This window comes from Hydra vulgaris, chromosome 11, assembly GCF_038396675.1.
Source record: "Hydra vulgaris chromosome 11, alternate assembly HydraT2T_AEP".
Classification (NCBI taxonomy): domain Eukaryota; kingdom Metazoa; phylum Cnidaria; class Hydrozoa; order Anthoathecata; family Hydridae; genus Hydra; species Hydra vulgaris.
The window spans coordinates 11,418,680-11,438,728 of NC_088930.1; the positions used below are offsets into that span (position 1 = coordinate 11,418,680).

At 27.4% G+C, this 20,049-nt stretch overlaps 1 protein-coding gene across 2 annotated transcripts in view; it reads left to right on the forward strand.

The window, feature by feature from the left end:
- LOC100206949 (cullin-1) overlaps window positions 1-20,049 on the forward strand; it is a 57,732-nt gene that overhangs the window by 22,641 nt on the left and 15,042 nt on the right. For both annotated transcript variants that reach the window (XM_065810077.1, XM_065810078.1), the window contains exons 5-9: window positions 2,883-3,050; window positions 3,179-3,229; window positions 6,271-6,361; window positions 6,470-6,633; window positions 7,313-7,475. In XM_065810077.1, the coding sequence (XP_065666149.1) occupies window positions 2,883-3,050; window positions 3,179-3,229; window positions 6,271-6,361; window positions 6,470-6,633; window positions 7,313-7,475 (637 nt within the window). The remainder of the gene's footprint in view (window positions 1-2,882; window positions 3,051-3,178; window positions 3,230-6,270; window positions 6,362-6,469; window positions 6,634-7,312; window positions 7,476-20,049) is intronic.

The following is a 20,049-nucleotide window of genomic DNA, read 5'->3' on the forward strand; positions in this document are numbered from 1 at the left end:
TGGTTCACTGCCTACTATCATTAGGGTTACTAAAATAACAATATTTTTGATAAGTATCTACTGGCAACTCCATTTGTTTATATAATGGGACCAATATGTTTTATATAATAAAATAACACTGGATTTTAAAATTTTTCAAATAAAATTTTTTTTAGGGGTTGCTACTAACCCCTTTCCTGCGGAGTTTTTTCTATACATTTTTTAAATAAAAAAGATTTTTCTTAAAATTTTTTTTATATATTCTTTATATTACTTTTATTCAAACTTTTATTCAAAGCCAAAATAAAAAAGGAAAAAATGTGATATAATGGTCACCACATGAAACAAGCTTATGGAGAAGATCAGCATGCCAAATGTTGTCGAAAACTTTAGATATGTCAAGAGCTATAGCTCTAGCCTCTTTGCCTCCATCTAATGCACAATAAAATCTTTCAGTCACAGCAGTTAGCAAGTCGGCTGTAGTGTGAGAAGATCAAAAACCGTATTGATTGTCTGAGAGTAAGTTATTTGACTCAAGATGGGATGTGAAAAATTTTTTGATCAAAGACTCAAAAAAAATTGGAACAACAGATGTCATTTTTCAGTAGGCAGAAAAACAAGACTCAGTCAAGCATTTATTAAACAGTTTAGAGAGAATTAAAGAGAGTGCTGAAAAACATTTTTGCAAGACTATGACAAGAATGTTGTCTGGACCACAAGCCGTAGACGAACTTAATTGAGATATGACTTAATTAATGGAAGCTGGAGTGATTTGATTGTCTAACAATGGGCTAACCTGTTTAATTGTAATGATAGGAAGAGAATGGCCATAAGATTCAAGATTTGAATTAGATAAAAAGTTCTTTGCAAATAGTTTTGCTTTATCCTTGGGAGAGATCCCATAAATGATTAGAATTAGATGGAATGAATGAGATGGAATTTTAGACCTACCTTTGTTAATGATGCTGTTAAAGATTTTCCAAGAGTCTCTAGAGCCTAAGTTCTGAGATACTATATGAGCATCAGACAGCATCTTTTTACAATGATTTTTTGCAATAATAAATAGCCATTTGTTCTCTAGAGAGTTGTTCTTTTGAAAAAGATGAAAAAAATGATTAGCAGCTGGACAAGAAAATGAAAACCATCGAGCAGAATGAGGCTTGACTTAGAACTGGCAAGAAGGAAAAGCATCCGTTCTTGCCTGAGCTTTTTTATTGAGACACTATACCAAGCCTTTACTCAGCCAAGAGCCTCAAAACAGGGGATTTTTAAGTCAGAGTTTGTTTCTCCTAGTCTTATCCTAAAAAATACACCCTACAAGGCAGCAGGGTATGGGGCAGGTAGTTTTGGGTTACATGATACCAGGCTTTGCTAAGGAGGCCTCCTTCAAGGCAATAGCTGGATGCAGTTAACATCTGCCCAAGATGAGTATTTTATCGAGACACCATCTGTAGACTTTACTGTACCAAGAGCCCCAAGGCAGGGGGTTTTTAAGTTGGAGTTTGTTTCTCTCAGCCACTTGCCTAAAAAAGCACATTCTACAAGGCAGCAGAGCATATGGCAGGGAGTACTGTAGCCGTATTCTCATCTCTCCATTAAGCTTAATGGAGTGTTAGTCGAAAATTTCTTTTGAATTACATTAATAAAAAATTTATTTAAAATTATAATTTTTTAAACATAAATGTTTTATTTTGGTATAAGTTTTATTTTAACGAATTTATATGAATTTTTGTCATTTCTTTACTTAGAAATATTGTAATGAAATTTCAGACAAATGCTCCGTTAAGCTTAACGGAGAGATGAGAATACGGCCGCAGGGTTACATAATACCAGCAGGAGGGTGATCTTAAACCTGACCTGTCTGGGAATAATTAAAAGGAGCTACTTCTTGCAAACAGTATCTTAAAATATTAGGCATGATATTTTGGAAATGCATCAGGAAAAATATTACATCTAACAGATACTAGAGATTAAGGCGAACATAGGTTTATAGTTAGAGTAACTAGTTAGTTAATGAACTCACACTACATCAAAACAGACTAAACATTTAAACAGAACATTTAAACAGATCGCAAACATAAAGTTACAGGTGAGTAAACACCGCACCAGAGGTTCAAAGAGAATTCAAACACACATAAAGTAACTTATGGCTGAGTGAACACCGCGCCAGAGGTTCAGACAGAACACAAACATATGGAAAGCAACTTATGGCTGAGTCAACACCTTACCAGAAGTTGAGACAGAACATAAACATACATATAAAGTAAATTGCAGGTGAGCCAAAACATTAACAAAGGCACCTCCAATTATATAAAAGACACACAAAAAATATATTAAGAAAAATCTTTTATCCTTAATTTTGTTGTTCTAGATCTTGAATGTCTCTGAATCTTTGATGTTCAGCTCAAAATTCTATATAGTTTTTATTTAAGTAATGTAGTGCATGTTATGTGATACTAGTGAATAAAAAGTTCAAGCTGACTTTTAAACCTTTTATCAAAACGACTTTAAATAACAAAATTTACAAATTTAGTTTCCTAATTAATCTTTAGACTACATGTTTATTTTTGTCTTACTTGTATTCAAATTTGAAATAAACAAGTTATTTTTAGTATTTTAAAAATAAAGGTAATCTATTGTTTGAAAAGTATAAATTGTTGCAATTTTAATTTGATTTGCAAATTGCTAACGATAATTAAGCAAATTTTCTCTAGCTATTTATATGACTTTTTTATATTTTTTTTTTGATAATTAGTTGTTCTTTTTTATAGTTCATGTGTTTATTAGATGCTTCGTATAAAAAAAGGCTTAAATTCTTTTTAAATAAAAATATCATTTGTCTTCTTAGGTAGACAAAGCAATTGCAAAACTTTAATGATTGCAATTTATTTTGTCTTTCTCAGTCAGGTGCTGATTTTATGGATGAGTCAGTTCTAACGTTTTATACACAGCAGTGGGAAGGATACAAGTTCTCTTCAAAAGTTCTTCATGGTATTTGTGCTTATTTAAATAGACATTGGATTCGAAGAGAGTGCGGAGAAGGCAGAAAAGATGTATATGAAATTTACAATGTAAGATAGATAGTAATATATGATATAATAATGTAAATGATCAAAGTAAATACATAAAAAGCTTTTTAACATTATTTCTTTTTTAATAAATTATTAAATGTAAGATTTGTTAGCATTTAAAACTTTAGTTAGCATTGGTTACTTGGCGTGATGTTTTATTCAAAGGACTCGATACAAGGGTAATTATAGTTTATATTTATCTTGATATTTTAAGTGTAAGATTATTATCCAGTAATTGTGAAATCCAGTAATTATGAAACCTAGAGATTATGAAAATATCCAATAGCCATAAAACTCAATATTAACATATTTTTGTGTAATATGTGTAACTTATCACAAATATGTTTTAGGCATAAACTTTAAGTAACTTATCACTTATATGTAACTTATATTTCACTTATTTTTTATTTCACTTATTTTTTATATCACTTATTTTTTATATCACTTATTTTTTATTTCATTTGTTATATGTTAGAGACAGCAAAGATTAGATCAACAGTTTTAAAAAAGCCATCTTAATAAAAATGTTCATGATGGGTAGAATTGCATCTTGCTACTTTCTTGTTTCAGATTTCATCAATAAAGGGTTAAGGGTTAAGCTGTAAATTTTTGTTGGTCAGCTATGTGTATTTTCTTCATCAAATAGGCACCTACTCTTTTTGTTATCTCATAATGAGCTTACAGTTCTATAACTCACTATAATCATTAACCTTAGTTGCAGAACTGTATGGTGACTCAGAGTTAACTCCCAAACTTTGAGTTAACTTCCCACACTCTGAGTTAATTTTCAGTAAAGCTGATTTCATTAACAGCTATAATATATCAGGGTACTAACATTTTCATGTTATGTAAGGTGTCTTTATTTTGGTGTATATTGTTTTCAGTCACAGGATAGAAGATTTTTTTCAAACTTTTTTATTAGCAAAGATAAGAAAATTGTATAGCTTATTGCTTAGGATTCCTTTCTAAGAATTTTCAAATCAAATTTTGCTAAGATAGCTGAAATCAAACTGATCGCTTTTCAGTTTGTGTTAAACAGTTTTACTACTTGTTCTGAACTTAGTATTGTTCTGCTATTTATTCTGAACATAGTATTGTCTCTTGTTATTTGGCTTATTTTAACTAAAGAAGTATGTGAATTTTAAACAGCAGTATGCTGTTGTTTCTAACTAATATATATTGTCACAGACATTTCTCTATCGCTTAAGTCATTTTTCATGTTTTGAAAAATCTCAAGTCGCTATTTTTCTCTTACATCACAATAAAACAAATAAAAAAATAATAATTTTCTGATTGGTTTAAGAATAGAAAAGAAGATTGTCTAAACTATACATTTCAACCATTAACACAAAACCTCTCAAAAATGATTAGGCGATTATGAAATGATCGTGAAAATATGTTTAATGAGTCAACCTAATATTTTGACTATAGTACCAATATAATAAAAACAATACTTACTGCTAAATTGTTACAATCTATCTTTAACAAATTGTTACAATCTATCTTTTACAAGTCATCATAGTCTTCAAAGTAATTTTTTATCCTATATTTTGAAAAATTTGTCACACTTACATGCTATTTGTAAGTATTTTAGGTTGGGCTATTTTAATTTTTTTTATCTTTAAATCTCAATGATACTTTATTGTTTTCAGAGCCGACAACACCGGGGCTGGGGAGCATGTGCCACCCCACTTTTTTTTCTTTTTTTTTTTACAAAAATCTAGATATGAATAACTTTTTTTACAAATTGGTGCTTGTATCCCCCCTTCCCCTACTTCGAAACCCGTGTCGTAGGTTTGAATCATCTTAAATTTTTATGCGCTTTTGTTTTCTAAGCATCCCAAAAAATTTACCTTGACTTTTTGATTTACCTTTTGTCTCTGACCCTTTTTTAAGTGCTTAGTTTATCCTCACTGTCCATTTTTTTTTAATTTAATTTTAATTGCATGCTATATTTTGCTATACAATACTCTTATATCCAAAAGGATTGTTTGCTTATCAACCACAAATGGTCATAAAGACATTTGGAAAACTTATCCTAATGTATAATGTATTTCTTATATATTATATTTATATAAATTCTATAATGTATTTCTTTATAAACTTTTTTATAATGTGTGTGGGAAAGGTTTCAAAATTATTGAATCTTTGTTTACTGATTGCAGTATTGAAGGTTTCATTGATTGACAATACTGATCTTCATTTCCAGTAATCTCTGGGGTACCACTGCAATAATTACTAGAAATGAATGCTTCATTTAATCATCCCCCATTGTTTCTCATCTAGATTAATGATTTTTTTGACTATCATATCTCTAAAGTGGTTTTATATTCTGATATTTTACCTTTTATTATCTTTTGCTGCTGACACTATGAAAACCAAATATCCAATTCATTACAAAATTAGCATTTGGTTATAGCTATGGTTGCTATGGTTATATATGCCTTTTATTATTGTTTTTTACATTATCCTTCATTGTATTTAATATTGCTATCTTATTTGGGTTAGGTCTTCTAATAATGCTCTTCCTCTTTTGAACAAAATATAAAGGTGCACTGTAAACATAAGCTAAGCTTTGCATTGCTCTATGGCTTATTGCTTTGTCACATTTCCAAAGTTGCATTTCTTTTAAATACTAATAAAGTTAATAAAATCTTTCTGTTATGGGTAAAAAGTCAGCAGTTGAATAAGAACTTAAATTCTGTATTAGTTGTCAAGTAGTAAGTTGTTAGAGCATTGTTCGTTGTCAAGTAGTAAGTTGCTGGACTAAAGACGTAGTGATCTCTGTATGATCTCTGAAAATATATTCCATCTGAATTATATCTGGAAATACATACCTTTAAAGTTTAAAAAAAGTAATTGAAATTGTTTAAACAAAATTTTAAAAAGTGCTAAAAATTTTGCAAAAAAGATGCCTAAAGATACTTTTATTTCAAACGTTTAGTTGTTGATAGAAGTAATATATTTATTTCAGTTATTGATAGAAGTAATAGATTTCAAACACTTAGTTGTTGATAGAAGTAATAGATTTATTTTAAATATATTAATGAAGATTATTAGTTTGAAACATTTTTACTTAAAGAAATGTTTTGAGTTCATAAAACCTATAGGGTTTTAATTTTTTTTTTTTTTTTTTTAGTTTAACAAAAGATCATTGAACATAAGTTGTTTTGTTAAAAATGCTTTAAAACTGCATTTATTTCAACTTGATCTACTTTAGGTAACTTATGCTGTTCTTGAATTAATACGAAGAGAGAGAAATGGTGATACCATAAATACAAGCCTAATATCTGGTGTCATTGATAGTTATGGTAAATATTCTTTATTATTGGATTTTTTATAAATTTGTATTTTTGTTGTTGTTTTTTTTGGAAATTTTTAATTATTTATGTGTTGTGAATGCTTAAGCTTGCATTTAGTTCATTTGGGCATAAATGAAGAAGATACTCGCACTACTGGGCCTAACCTTTCTGTCTATCGTAAGCAGTTTGAATCAATTTTTTTGCAGGACACAGAACAATACTATACAGCTGAAAGTGAAGCATTTTTAGCTCATAATCCTGTGACTGAATACATGAAAAAAGTAATACAATTCAAAAAGTTTTTAAATTTAAATTTGGTTTCAAATTTTTCTGTTTTGTCATCATAAAATAAGTAAATAATTATATCTCATTTTATTGAATTTGCCATTATAAAAACTTTACTTAGTATTCAATATATTTATTAAATATATTTAATTTAGTAGCATAGTATTCTTAAATGTAAAAAAATGTTTTTAGAATAAATTAAATAAGATAATAGATTTTTTTAGCTTCTTTGTACTGGTTAAGAGCTATTCTAGGAAAGTAATTTGAGCAGCACCTCAGTAGGAGCACAAAGCCATTTTTCAAAACTGTCAAAAAGGGTCTAGAATAGTCCCTGCCTATCACAGCATTAGGCATATCTACAGATTATACTCAAAAACCTGTCATCTAAGGTCTTATTCTTTGGTGTCACCTAATGACAACTTTGAGTTGACTATTTGTTTATATGTTGTATAAGATTGTATAAGATGTCTACTGAAAATAAGATATAGAATATTTACTTCTTATTTGTTATTGAAATGAGATCTATATACTTTCTCTTCTTTAAAAATCCTCATTACAAATATTGTTATCCCCTACTTTTTTTTTAACTGTTTCCAAGTGAAATGAAATTGTCACTTTTAAAAATGGTTGTATATATAACAATTTGCAAATTATAGTATTAAATCTTTTTTTTAGGCTGAAGTTCGATTAAATGAAGAAAGGCGACGTGTTTTTGTTTATTTACATGAGAGTACTCAGATAGAACTTGCAAGGAAGTGTGAGCAGGTTCTGATAAAAAAACATTTAGATACTCTTTATGGAGAGTTTCGTCATCTTTTAGGCGATGACAAAGACGAAGGTATTTTAATATAATTTAATACATATGTATAAATATATATATATATATATATATATATATATATATATATATATATATATAAATATAAATAAATAAAATGTATACTCAATGAGTTTTAATGTAGTTAAACATATATGTATAGTATGATAATACTAGCATTATTATATAATAATATAATATATTAAATGTATATAATGCATATATATATATATATTCAGGGGCTATTCTAGACCGTTTTGGATAGGGTTGACCATATTTGGGCGTCGATTTGGGAGCCGTCCAAAATATTGATTATTTTGCTAATAAACATTGATTTTCCGCTAAAGTTAGCCAGAACGAGGGAGTACTGCCGCCCAAATTTTTTTCCTAGAATAGGCCCTGATATATATGTATATATATATATATATATATATATATATATATATATATATATATATATATATATATATATATATATATATATATATATATATATATATATATATATATATATACATATATATATATACATATATATATATATATATATATATATATATATATATATATATATATATAGAACCCTTAGATGTTGTCCGAAAGTTTTTTCGATATTTTGTTGACAAAAAGTAAAAAGTAAAATGCAAGACCGGAATTTTTTTTTTTTAATAATGATAGACTGCCTGCCCCAACCAAACCCTCAGTCGATGTAGCAGCACTCCCTTGCGGGTCAGGCTATTTGTCAGTCGATGTAGCAGCACTCCCTTGCGAGTCAGGCTATTTGTCAGTCGATGTAGCAGCACTCCCTTGCGAGTCAGGCTATTTGTCAGTCGATGTAGCAGCACTCCCTTGCGAGTCAGGCTATAAGATAGTCGATGTAGCAACACTCCGCGCATGATTTACAGTAAAAAAAATAAAAATAAAAACATTTTATTAAAAAAAATAAAAATAAAAACATTTTATTAAAAAAAATAAAAATAAAAACATTGTTTATATTGTTAAAAACATTCAAAATGTTATAAAAACATTCAGAATGTTTTTAAAAACATTCTGGTCAATTAAATTTGCGTTTTTGTGGTTTTTTTAAAAAACGATTAATTTGTAATTAAATTAATGGTTTTTACTTTCGTCCAACACGGAAATGTTGGACGAAAGTCAAAAGTAATTAAAAGTGACGTATGTGTTGGCGTAAGAATCACTTTTTTCCTTCCGCTCTTCCTAAAGCCAACAAACTATAGAACTATATATATATATATATATATATATATATATATATTTCTGCTATTCATAAACGACTTGCCAGAAGTTGTGCAAAACACATTTAAAATGTATGCTGACGATAGCAAATTAATAGCCATAGAAGATTCCCTTGATAAACATTCAGAAATACAAACTGACCTTGACAACATTGTGAAATGGTGCAATGATTGGCGTATGGAACTTAATTACGAAAAATGTAAGGTGATGAGATTTGGCAATCAAAATGTTCTTTGAGGTATTGTTAAACCATACACATTAAATGTTTTGTACAACCAGATATGAAATGGAAACATCCAACACAAGTACGTGTTAACAAAGCTTCAAAAATACTAGGTTTGTTAAAAAATGCCTTTGAAAGTAGAGATTGTAATATGTGGAAAATTTTGTATACAACCTATGTTCGACCTCATATCGAATTTGCGGCTCCAGCATGGAGTCTGCCAAATCTAGCTGAAATTTCAATGCTTGAACGAGTTCAATTCAGGGCCACGAAAATACCTTACTCAAATCGAATGCTTTGTTATAAAAAGCAGCTTGTTAAAATGGGTTTAATGACTTTAAATCTGAGAAGAAAACGAGGAGACTTATACAAGATATTGAACCATTTAGATGTCAATCTTAATCTCAAACCAGTCTTTAAGTCAAATGTTGAATTAGATGGCCCATGTTCCTCAACTAGAGGTCACAAATATAAAATCAGGATACAGTGTTTTATACCTCGCGAAATAAATGACTTTCGTGCTCGGTTAGCTCAAGAATACATTTCTTCTCAAACAGAAAGTGCCAATTTAGGAACAAGTTTAAAGCAAGTCTTGATGAATGGTTTACAAATAATGAGAATATATTGATTTAAAAAAAAAGTACTGGGCTGCTATAGCTGAATGTTGCTACGTTTCAGCTTGTGGATAAGATTCACGCAGTTTTATCACTAACTAACTGTATATATATAACTATAAATCTATGTGTATATATATATATATATATATATATATATATATATATATATATATATATATATATATATATATATATATATATATATATAGCGTGTGTGAGCCATAAAACATAGAAAGGAAGTTGGCAATTTTTTGCTGACCTCAAACACTTTCAGGTTGGCAGTTAGGTCGGCATTGCCGAATGCCGACCCTAATTCCGAAAGTTGTATCTATATATATATATATATATATATATATATATATATATATATATATATATATATATATATATATATTTATATATATAACGTATACTCAATGCGTGTTTATATCAGGTAACAAATAATTCAAAGCAACAATTTAAATGTCTGAAAAAAAGTATTAAAAATCAAAAAAATTTTAATAAAAAAATTTGAATTAATAGTTTTTTTATAAACTATATTGCAACAGCAGTGCCATCTTTAGTGCTCCATTTTTGCAGTATTATTGAAGTTCCCGATATTTCAAACCTCCAAAAGGCCAAGAAAAATGGTTCAACTTGATGAATGTTTGACCAAAGTGAATTCCAGTTAAGTCGAACTTTGGCTGATATGAGATATAAGTTCGAGTTTAAGCTGTTTTTCGTTATTCAATGCTAAAGTATAAACATTAATCATACACCATTATACTGAAAAAAAAAAGTTTCAGTGAAAGAAGTTACACATTGTATGCTCAAAATACGCAATGACTTCCTTATTGTTTGGTAATAAAATTTTGTCTAAAAGCTAGTGATTTTTTTTAATGAAATTTATTAACTATAATATATTTTATTGTTATTATTATTTTTTTTTTTTTTCATTAATGTGTCTGATAACAATATATTCTATTCAGATCTAAATATAACAAAAAATATAAATGATATTAGGCTACTGTTAGTTATGTTTTATATGGAATGACTTCTGAAAAAATATTAATCAAATTATTTTGGTTTCTTTATAAAAAGTTAATAGTTAACCAAAGAAATTTGCTGAAAAACTGACCGAAAAATGATTTGACTTGACAAAGTTTAAGTTATCAGAGGTTCATTTTTTTTTGTTTTTGTTTATTCTGATTCACCTCCAACAAGGCTGAAAGCAACCGCTATTAAGTTAGGACTTACTAGAAAAAAAAGGAGTTATAGAGCAAGAAAATGATGATAGCTCCTATAAGCAGCACCCATGATAGTATTTGTAAAAAAGAGAAAGAGATGCAACTTTATGATGATGGGAAAGAAAAGTAGTAAGGAGGTAGAAAATGGAGTAAGAAAGGAGAGAAAAAAATGGCAAGCGCGATAAAAAGAAGCAACCTTAGGGGATGCTAATTTCATAAAAGGTCAGTAGTAAGCCAAAATCTAAGAAGACATAAAGAAGAGGACTCAGTGAAAGGGTTGCTATTTATTAATATAGGAATGTGGACAGTATTGAGATATTGAGTTTTTTCAGTTTTTTTTATCAGATTGAAATAGTTGTTTGCAGTAATTAACAGAGTTTTGTTAGAACTAAAATTTACAAGCTAGTGCAAGCTCCAATCTGTTACAGAAGTGAGATCAGATTGAAGATTCACTTGTCTAAGCTATTGAAAAGAAAAGATTTTTTGTCAAGACAGCAAAAGCAAGGTAAAACATTTAGGTCGATAAATAAACTGGAATAGCAACCATCAGCAATCTGATTAAAAAGTACAAAACATTTGGATATGTTCAAAGCCAAGATCCAGAGCTAAAACTACATCCGGAATTGATTGACATATTGTCAAGATATTGCAAATAAAAAAAGCCTTTTTTTTATCAGCACCATTTTTTAAGAAGGCCTGACACTTGGTGTCAGGCCTTCTTAAAAAAGATATTGGAATACAAGTTAGCACATGTACTATTCCAAGTCGATTGAAAGACTGGATTTAAAGTAAGAACAAAAAACCATTCCTTTCAAAAACTCAATGAAAATGAAGGCTTGCATTTGCCAAAAAAATTAGTAAATTGCTTGAAACGAATAGGAAAACTGGAGTTTATTGATGGAATTATAGACTTAAAGATTTATGTTAACATTCTCAATAAAAATCTTCTGGCTTCAACTAAAAAACTGTGGTTGGGGAAACATTTTATCTTTTAAAAAGACAACAACCCTAAGCATATGTCAAATAAAGTAAGAGTTTTTTGTCCAGAAGCAGATTTATTTATTTGGATGGCCTGCTTAAAGTCCAGATCTCAATCCAATTGAATTTCTCTAAGTTATTCTGGGTAAAAAATGTGGCATACAATGTCTAAAAAGAAAAGAATCACGCTCCAAGAAGCTTAGACACATCGATCCAGATATTACAAAGAAAGTAGTTGAGTCAATGCCATACGGACTATCATATATTTATATATATGTATATATATATATATTTATATATATATATATATATATATATATATATATATATATATATATATATATATATATATATATAACTGTATATTTAGATAAGCAATCTTATATTTGTATATATATATATATATATATATATATATATATATATATATATATATATATATATATATATATATATATATTTATATCAGACCTTGTTTTAAATAAAAAATGCTTATTGCATTAGCTTAACACTATTTGATGTCATAAAATTCTCTTTATTTTTTTATTTTTTAACTATTTTAAATTACTGCAGTAATATTAATTACCACAAAACGAGTTAAATGTTGTTTAACAGCTTGTTTATTATTACTATAAAGGAATGTTCATTTTTTAATTTTATTTCTTTTAATATTGCATTTTTATAAATGTTTATTATTAATAAATATCTTTCTTTTCTCGACATTTGCATAAATGATTTAAAATATGTTAGATTTTTGAATTTTTAAAATGATTATTTCTTAAAATTCTAATAGCAGCTTTGCAACTACAAATGATATTTTATTTAAAAAAAAAAATTGGGGGTAACAAATAAAAAAATTAAGTTAATTTATTTACTTTATTTACTTAAAGTTTATTAGTTTATTATTTTATTATTAAAATTACATCACTGAATATATCATTTATTAAAAAATAATTGCTGCGATTTAGCTTGTGTTATAAAAAAGAAGAGTTTAACTTATGTTTTGTGGAAACTTTTGATGCAGCCGTTTATTAAAAATTTAATTTTGAGTACAAAAAAAATGTTTAGGAAGGGAAACCAAAAAAACAATTGCCATAAAAATAAGCTGATTTTTTTTTAAAGAACAAATAAAATTTAAAAAGTGAACAATATTTAGTAATATTTTTAGATAGATTTAACAGTTAAACCCAAGCATTAACTAAAATTTTAATAAACTTAAACATATTTTTAAATCAAAATTAAAATATATATTTTTTAAATCTAAATAAAATTATATATATTTTTTACCAGAATAAAATTATATATTTTTATTAAATTAGTTTTAAATTAAACCATATATTTTTTATCAGCTTCAACCAAAGAAAAAATAAAAATAAATTTTTAATATTTTACTTATTTTCATTAATAAATATTTACTAATGAAAAAAACTATTTAAGTTTTTATTTAGATAGCGCTTGTATCAAACATAATTGTCATTCAAACTTTTGTAACAAATATTTTTACATAAATGTCATTCAAAAGTTAATGTGACTTTTTTTAAAATTAATTACTTCTTTTATCTTACCACTTATAGTATAAATTAAAAGTTAAAAAAATGATAAAAAGTAGCTTAACCGAAATCGCTTACTGCTTACGTAAAAATCGCTTAAAGCGTACATAAATCACTCTACACTTAACGCTTTAAAACAAGGCCAGATATATAGCATCACTACAAATATATATGTAGGCTTCGGCAGGAATGGCTGGCTATAGCCCGTGCCCTCCTCCACACTCGTGCAAATCAGTTTACATGGGCGAAATAAAGCCCGTGCAAATTATAAGTTTTTAGTAAAAATAAAGTTGAATATTTTTATGTTTTTATTTAGTTATTCTTTTAAAAACTTTTCAAATTATGTAATTTTGTATAACTGTTTGTTTTACAAGTTAAAAAACAAAACTATTTCATTCAGGATATGCTAAAAAAATTATGAAAAAAATGATTTTTGAATATTCTTATGTAAAAATAAAAAATAAAAATTGATTAAGTTATTTCAAATAGCTTTAACTGTTCTGTATTATTCTGTGTTATGTTAAAAGATAAATAAAAAAAGAATTAATTAATTGTTGTAAAAGAATTTAATGTAATAGTCCGGGTTTTCAGCATTCTTTGGAAATTTGTAAACTTATGCAATAAGAACTTTTAGATAATAAAAACAATTTTTTTTTTTTTGTATAGTCACACATTTTGCTTAATTGATTGATAAACTAGATTGTCATACTTTAAAGTTGTTTAAAGTAGTGCATATCTTCTTGTATACTTCTGCATTAACTTCCTGTTTTTTTTTGAAAAAGGCAGCAGTTTATTTAATATGCTAATATATAACTTGTTATTAAAAATCGAATATCTCATTTGTAATCAACAGACTGCTAATCAATTTTTATAGTATAAATTGAGTGTCTGATATAAAGTTATCAGGTTATTCATATGCTTATCTGGGTTGAACTCATCAGTGAAACGAGCCTTTAGTCTTCTGACAATGCTTATGTCAGACCAAAGACTCAGAATCAATCACAAAACACTTAACGCTACCTTGGCCATTAAAATCAATGATCCAAATTTTAATGATAATGATAGAAAAAATGTAATCGAATGGGTTACTGAAATTTTTTTACAAAAACGGCGAACAATTATTTTTGATCTAATAATTCAACCTGCCACAACAGTTAATAGCAAAAAAGACAACATTGGTAACAATAATTTAAGCAGTGAAACAACTGAATTAACTGAAAGTGAAGAAACTGCGTTCGATTTCGAAATTGATGATATTTTGGGCTAGTTTATTTAAAATGAATATTTATAAATAATTTATATATTTATAATTATATATATTCCTTTTGTATGATAAAAATTATACTATATGATTTCTTCATATTTATTTTCATTTTTATACTTGCGCTATATTTAATACATTTAAATATATTTTACAGCAATAAACTTGATATATATAAATACAATATTTTAAAATTCATATAATGCTTTATTTTATACACAGCTATATTATATAAGAAGAATATATTAAAGAAGTACATATACCAGAATCTTAAAAAATCTATTTGTACTAAGTCTCTTAGAAATTAAAAATTAGATTACCTCAAATTTTAACTTACATATCACATCAACATAACATGTTTTCTCCTATTTTGCAAAAAGAATATAAAATCAATTACGAGTTCATAAAAGGGTATGATAGTCAATTGAACGAAAACAATAGTAATAATAAATATTTTAGTATAAACAGTTGAAAAACAATTGTAAAAAAATAAAACTCTTTGGTTCAAGGTTTATTTAAAAAAAGATTTCAATATAATTGTCACTATATCTTTATAGCTTAGAGATATCACAGTTAAATTTTTGAAATTTAATTTAATTTACAAAGCACAAGAAAAATGAATCAACAAAAGAAGCACAATAAAAAATGTTATATTTTATTTCATTATTTTAATAAGTCAATATATTAATACTCAAATAGATCCTGCAAAATTGCTATGTTCATTGCAAAATATTTTAAGCAAAGGTTAAGATGCTTGAATAAAGAAATGTGATGGTTGTGAAGGTTATTTTTCTGCCATTTTTTGCATTGCTTGTAAATTTTTGGTTTGACTATATCTGGAATAAATTCAACAAAAATCCGATTATACAACTGATAAAACTGGAGAATAAAATAATAAAGTCTGAATAAAAATTGGGAAACAAAACCAAAACAAAAACATAATAATAAAAACTGACAAAGAAGAGCCCACACTAATAACTCTAAGCAAAAGTTAAGAACTGCAGTGTAACTTCGAAAAACTATTATCTCAACTTTACAAGTATCCAACTATTTGAAGTTTAATTACCAAAGTCTTTTTAAATGATTTGTCACTCTTCTACTTGTTAATAAAGCAATTGTGAAAATTTTTATATATAATGTTTTCATTCACAAAGAAGAAGAGAAATGATGAACTTTTATAATATAGTTAAGATCGTTCGTTTTTATAAAACAACTATATGATGTATAATAGTTTTTTATATATTGTTGTTTTATTAGAACGATTGATTATATTTTAACATTTGAATATTGTTTTTTATTTATTATTCAATTAATTACTAAATTATTAAATAAAAATTAAATATAAAAAATTATTTAAAAAAAAAGTTAGGTGTTTTTTTATCGCAAAAAAAACATTTATTATATGAATCAAAATTTTTACTCTACTTGGCATGAAGAATCAACAAAATAAAGGCGGGCGGCCCGCGAAGTCGGGTTTAGACGGGCTATTTATAGCTTGTGCACTCATTTACTCCTGCCAAAGCCTATATATATATATATATATATATATATATATATATATATATATATATATATATATATATATATATATATATATATATATATATATATATATATATATATATATATATATATGTATATGTATATGTATATGTATATATATGTATATGTATATGTATATATGTATGTATATATATATATGTATATGTATATATGTATGTATACACATATATTTGTATACATATTTAAACACACACATACATACCAACATGCATAGTGCAGAAGAAATATGACATACAAAATCTTTCTAAAGAACCTTGCAAAAACCTTCTTAAGAAGCTTGCGCAGTCGCATGTTTTGTCCAAGCATAAATATTCTGTTCTGACAACTTGATCATGGCTCTTTGTATGTTTTAATATATGTAAAAGACTAAGCTAAACTGCAGAAAAAATAAAAATAAATAAAGCTTAAAAAAAGCAAAAGAGATTATATAATTGAAATAAGTTAGAAAAATTAACAAATTAAATATCTATTTTTACTTTTTCATTTTATTTTAAGCCTTTTGCTTCATATGACTTCATTATCTAATCCAAACTTACTTATAATGTAAATTCATTTTATCATTGCTAGCCTTTTCAGGAATAAAAAGGCTAATATGCTGTATATTGCATACCATTTATTTAAAAATCAATTGCGTGCAATCTGAACCACATAAGCTATTTAAAAATGATGTTGGATTTTTATCAATTTCTCTTGTAATTTTTTCACTATTTGCTTTTTTTTTTATTTTTAGGCTAGTTGTGTATCAGGTGTGTCAGTGTAGTTGATGTATCAGGTAACACCTTTAAGACTATTTAATCTTTCCTTACCAATCATAGTTTACAAGTTGTCCTCAATGGTCAGCACTCTTCTTCATTTCCTGCAACTTTAGGGTTTCCTCAAGGTTCTATCCTTGACCCTAAACTATTTTTAATTTAAGTTAATGATCTCCCAGAAATTCTCAAATCCAAGATGGCATTGTTCACTGATGATGCTAGCATTTATTCTTGTCTTGATAAGAAGCCAGCACCCTGATTGCTTGGAGGGGGCATTTGAGCTTGAAAAGGACCTCATTTCTGTTATGGCATGGGGCTCTCAGTGGCTGGTGAACTTTAACTCAGATAAAACTCAATTTTTTTTAGCTAATTGTTATTGCAACAATCTAGATCTTGCTATATTTATGAACGGTAATGTACTCAATGAGTCATCAACCCTACGTCTTCTAGGATTAACTCTTACTTTGATCTGTCTAGGAAACCATAAATCAAATCCATTGCAAAAGTAGCATCTGCTAAGGTTGCATCTCTTTTTTGTGCTCGCCACTTTCTTACTCAGGATTCTATTCTTTATCTTCATAAATCTCTAAACCATGTATGTAATACTGTTGCCATATCTGGAGCGGATCTTCGAATGATGTCCTTTCTCTTTTAGATAAAAATGCATTGTAAACATTGTTGGACCTGTTCTTGCTGCCAACTTTCAACAATTTGTTGTCATAATGTTGCTTCTCATTCTCTTTTCTATAAATACTGAAATGGGTGCTGCTCTAAAGAGCAATCGGCTTTTGTGCCATCTAATAAAATTCATTCTTGTGTTACTCATCATTTAATTAAGTCTCATCCTTTTACTGTGACTGTTTCTACGTACTCCAAAAATTCTTATTTGTCTAGTCTTTTTCCTGATTCATATAATTTGCAATCTTTCAAGTCGTCTGATAATCGTTATTTTGCTTTATAAACTTCATCTTTTCTTATCCAGTAACTTTCAACTCTAATAGTGGTTGCTTGTAGACTTGTTGGAAGTTTTTTTTAGAAAGAAAATTTGATGCAAGTTAAAAAAAACAAAAAAAAACGAATTAAAATCAAAAATTTAATAAATACTTCTTAAAAGGTCAAGTTGTCAAAACAAAATAAATTATGTATGAACAATAAAGTGTTCTAAAATTTTTTTAAAATAATAAGGAAATGTGCGCCATCTAGGGCTTGGTTACTAAACTTATTATGACCAAGTTTACCAGAATTTTTTAGTTTAACAAAGTTTAAGTGCTTGATTTAAAACTTGGTTTTTTCGAAAATATTTGGCTTTTTCTCTTTTTTAAATATAAAACATGTAATTATTAAGGAAATCTCTTTCTGTTTATCATTTATTATAATAAAAGTTATGTGTTGTAAAATTTACATATGTTGAATATGTTGAAAAATCTAGAAAAGAAAGGTTGAAAAAAAATAACAAGCTCTATAAATATAATTTAGTAAAGTTTTAGATTTTTATTTAATTTCTGTATGACATAATAAAGTTTTGGATTAACTCTATATTCATTTCCTAACAGTCCATGGAGAATTCCGTATTGTTTGCAAACAATTTAAAGTTGTCCAAAAAGGCCTCCACATTTTGATAGGTTTTCCTTGACTTCATATCCTCCATCACTGACCAAATGCAAAAATCTATTGAATTAAGGTCAGTTGACAAGGGTTACCACATATCTGGTGTCCAAACAGGAGTTTCATCTTGGAGAAAGCTTTCTTGGCTTGATGGGCTGGAGCAAAATCTTGTTGAAAAGTTCATTGCTTTTGCTTGAACTTTTTGATAAACCATGGTGATCTCTCAAAAATGCAATATAGACTTCTTTGACTTTCTGAGTTTTACCCTCTCTTGAACAAAAGGAGTTCCAACAAAATGCATGCCTGTATTTTCTGTTTTTCTCTTGTTGCTTTGCTAAAAGCTGTTGTTTGGTTTTTATAAAAAATTCTTCGTGTCTTTTCATCAATCATCTTGAGTTTCTGGCTTTTCTGGCATGCTTTAAAGTTGAACGGTTTGGATTATGTCACAACTTACAATCAACTTAAATTTGTTATATTTGATTCCGAATTAAATTCTCAAAAAATGCCTAAATACTCAGTCAGACATTTAGAAAAAGTAGGATGATAACTGATGGGTAATATTTAATGATGCCAGATAATTATGATAATAATGGATTGCAATATATATATATATTACAACCAGGACTGTTTCTGTAAATATTGTATTGTCCACAATGTCATTTTTTAAATGTAAGTGGCATATTATGTTGCAAAATCTGATTTTTTCAGTCCTGCCTTCCACAGCTTTTTAATGATCTCATGCAGATGATAAAATAATACTTAGGGCTCTTTTAACATTTCTTAAAAAAAATTAAAAATTTATAATTTTTCTCCACAAATTGTGCATCCCTGTACTTTCTTTTCATGAAATGGAATCTTCAAATGCGCCCGCATCATCTTTAAACTTTTTTTTATCTGTCTCAAGCTTCTTCTGAACTTTTCTTTTCTGTCTATTGAATTCTGTGATCTGTCCAACATTTGCACAGTGTTCTTCCCTTTTTACTACACCTTCTTTTTTACCTCTTCTGTTCTTCTCTTATCTTGGAAAGAAAAAAACAAAGAAAATTTGAAAAGAATATTGTAAAAATATTTTTTGTAAAATTTATTTAACGAATCATCCACTGACAATGTTGAACTTAAACCCAGCTTTTATCCAGATGTCTTACACACCTTTTGACTAATCTCTCACATGCTTTATCCCAGCAAACTAGATTTCTGCTTCCTGTTTTTGTTGGACATTCTTTGCTGGATTGAAACTTGAATTTCCTTGCTGGATTGAATGGTAAATAAATAAATTATGTATAAACTTAATTTTCAAATTCTCTTTAAAAAATTAAAAATGTTTAAGAATATGTCTTAAACTGATCTGCTAATTGACTGAAAGCTTATGAGATATTTTAGTAGATACCGAGATTGTTCACTAATAAAAAAAAAAATAAAATAAAATGACACTTCATATATGAGTTTTTTCTTTTTGCATTTTTTTTGCACTTTTTCTTTTTTGCTGGTCCTTTTTAGCTGGATCTTTTTCTGAATGACCAATTTTAAAAAATATATTTATTCATTTATGAAGCTAAAAATATT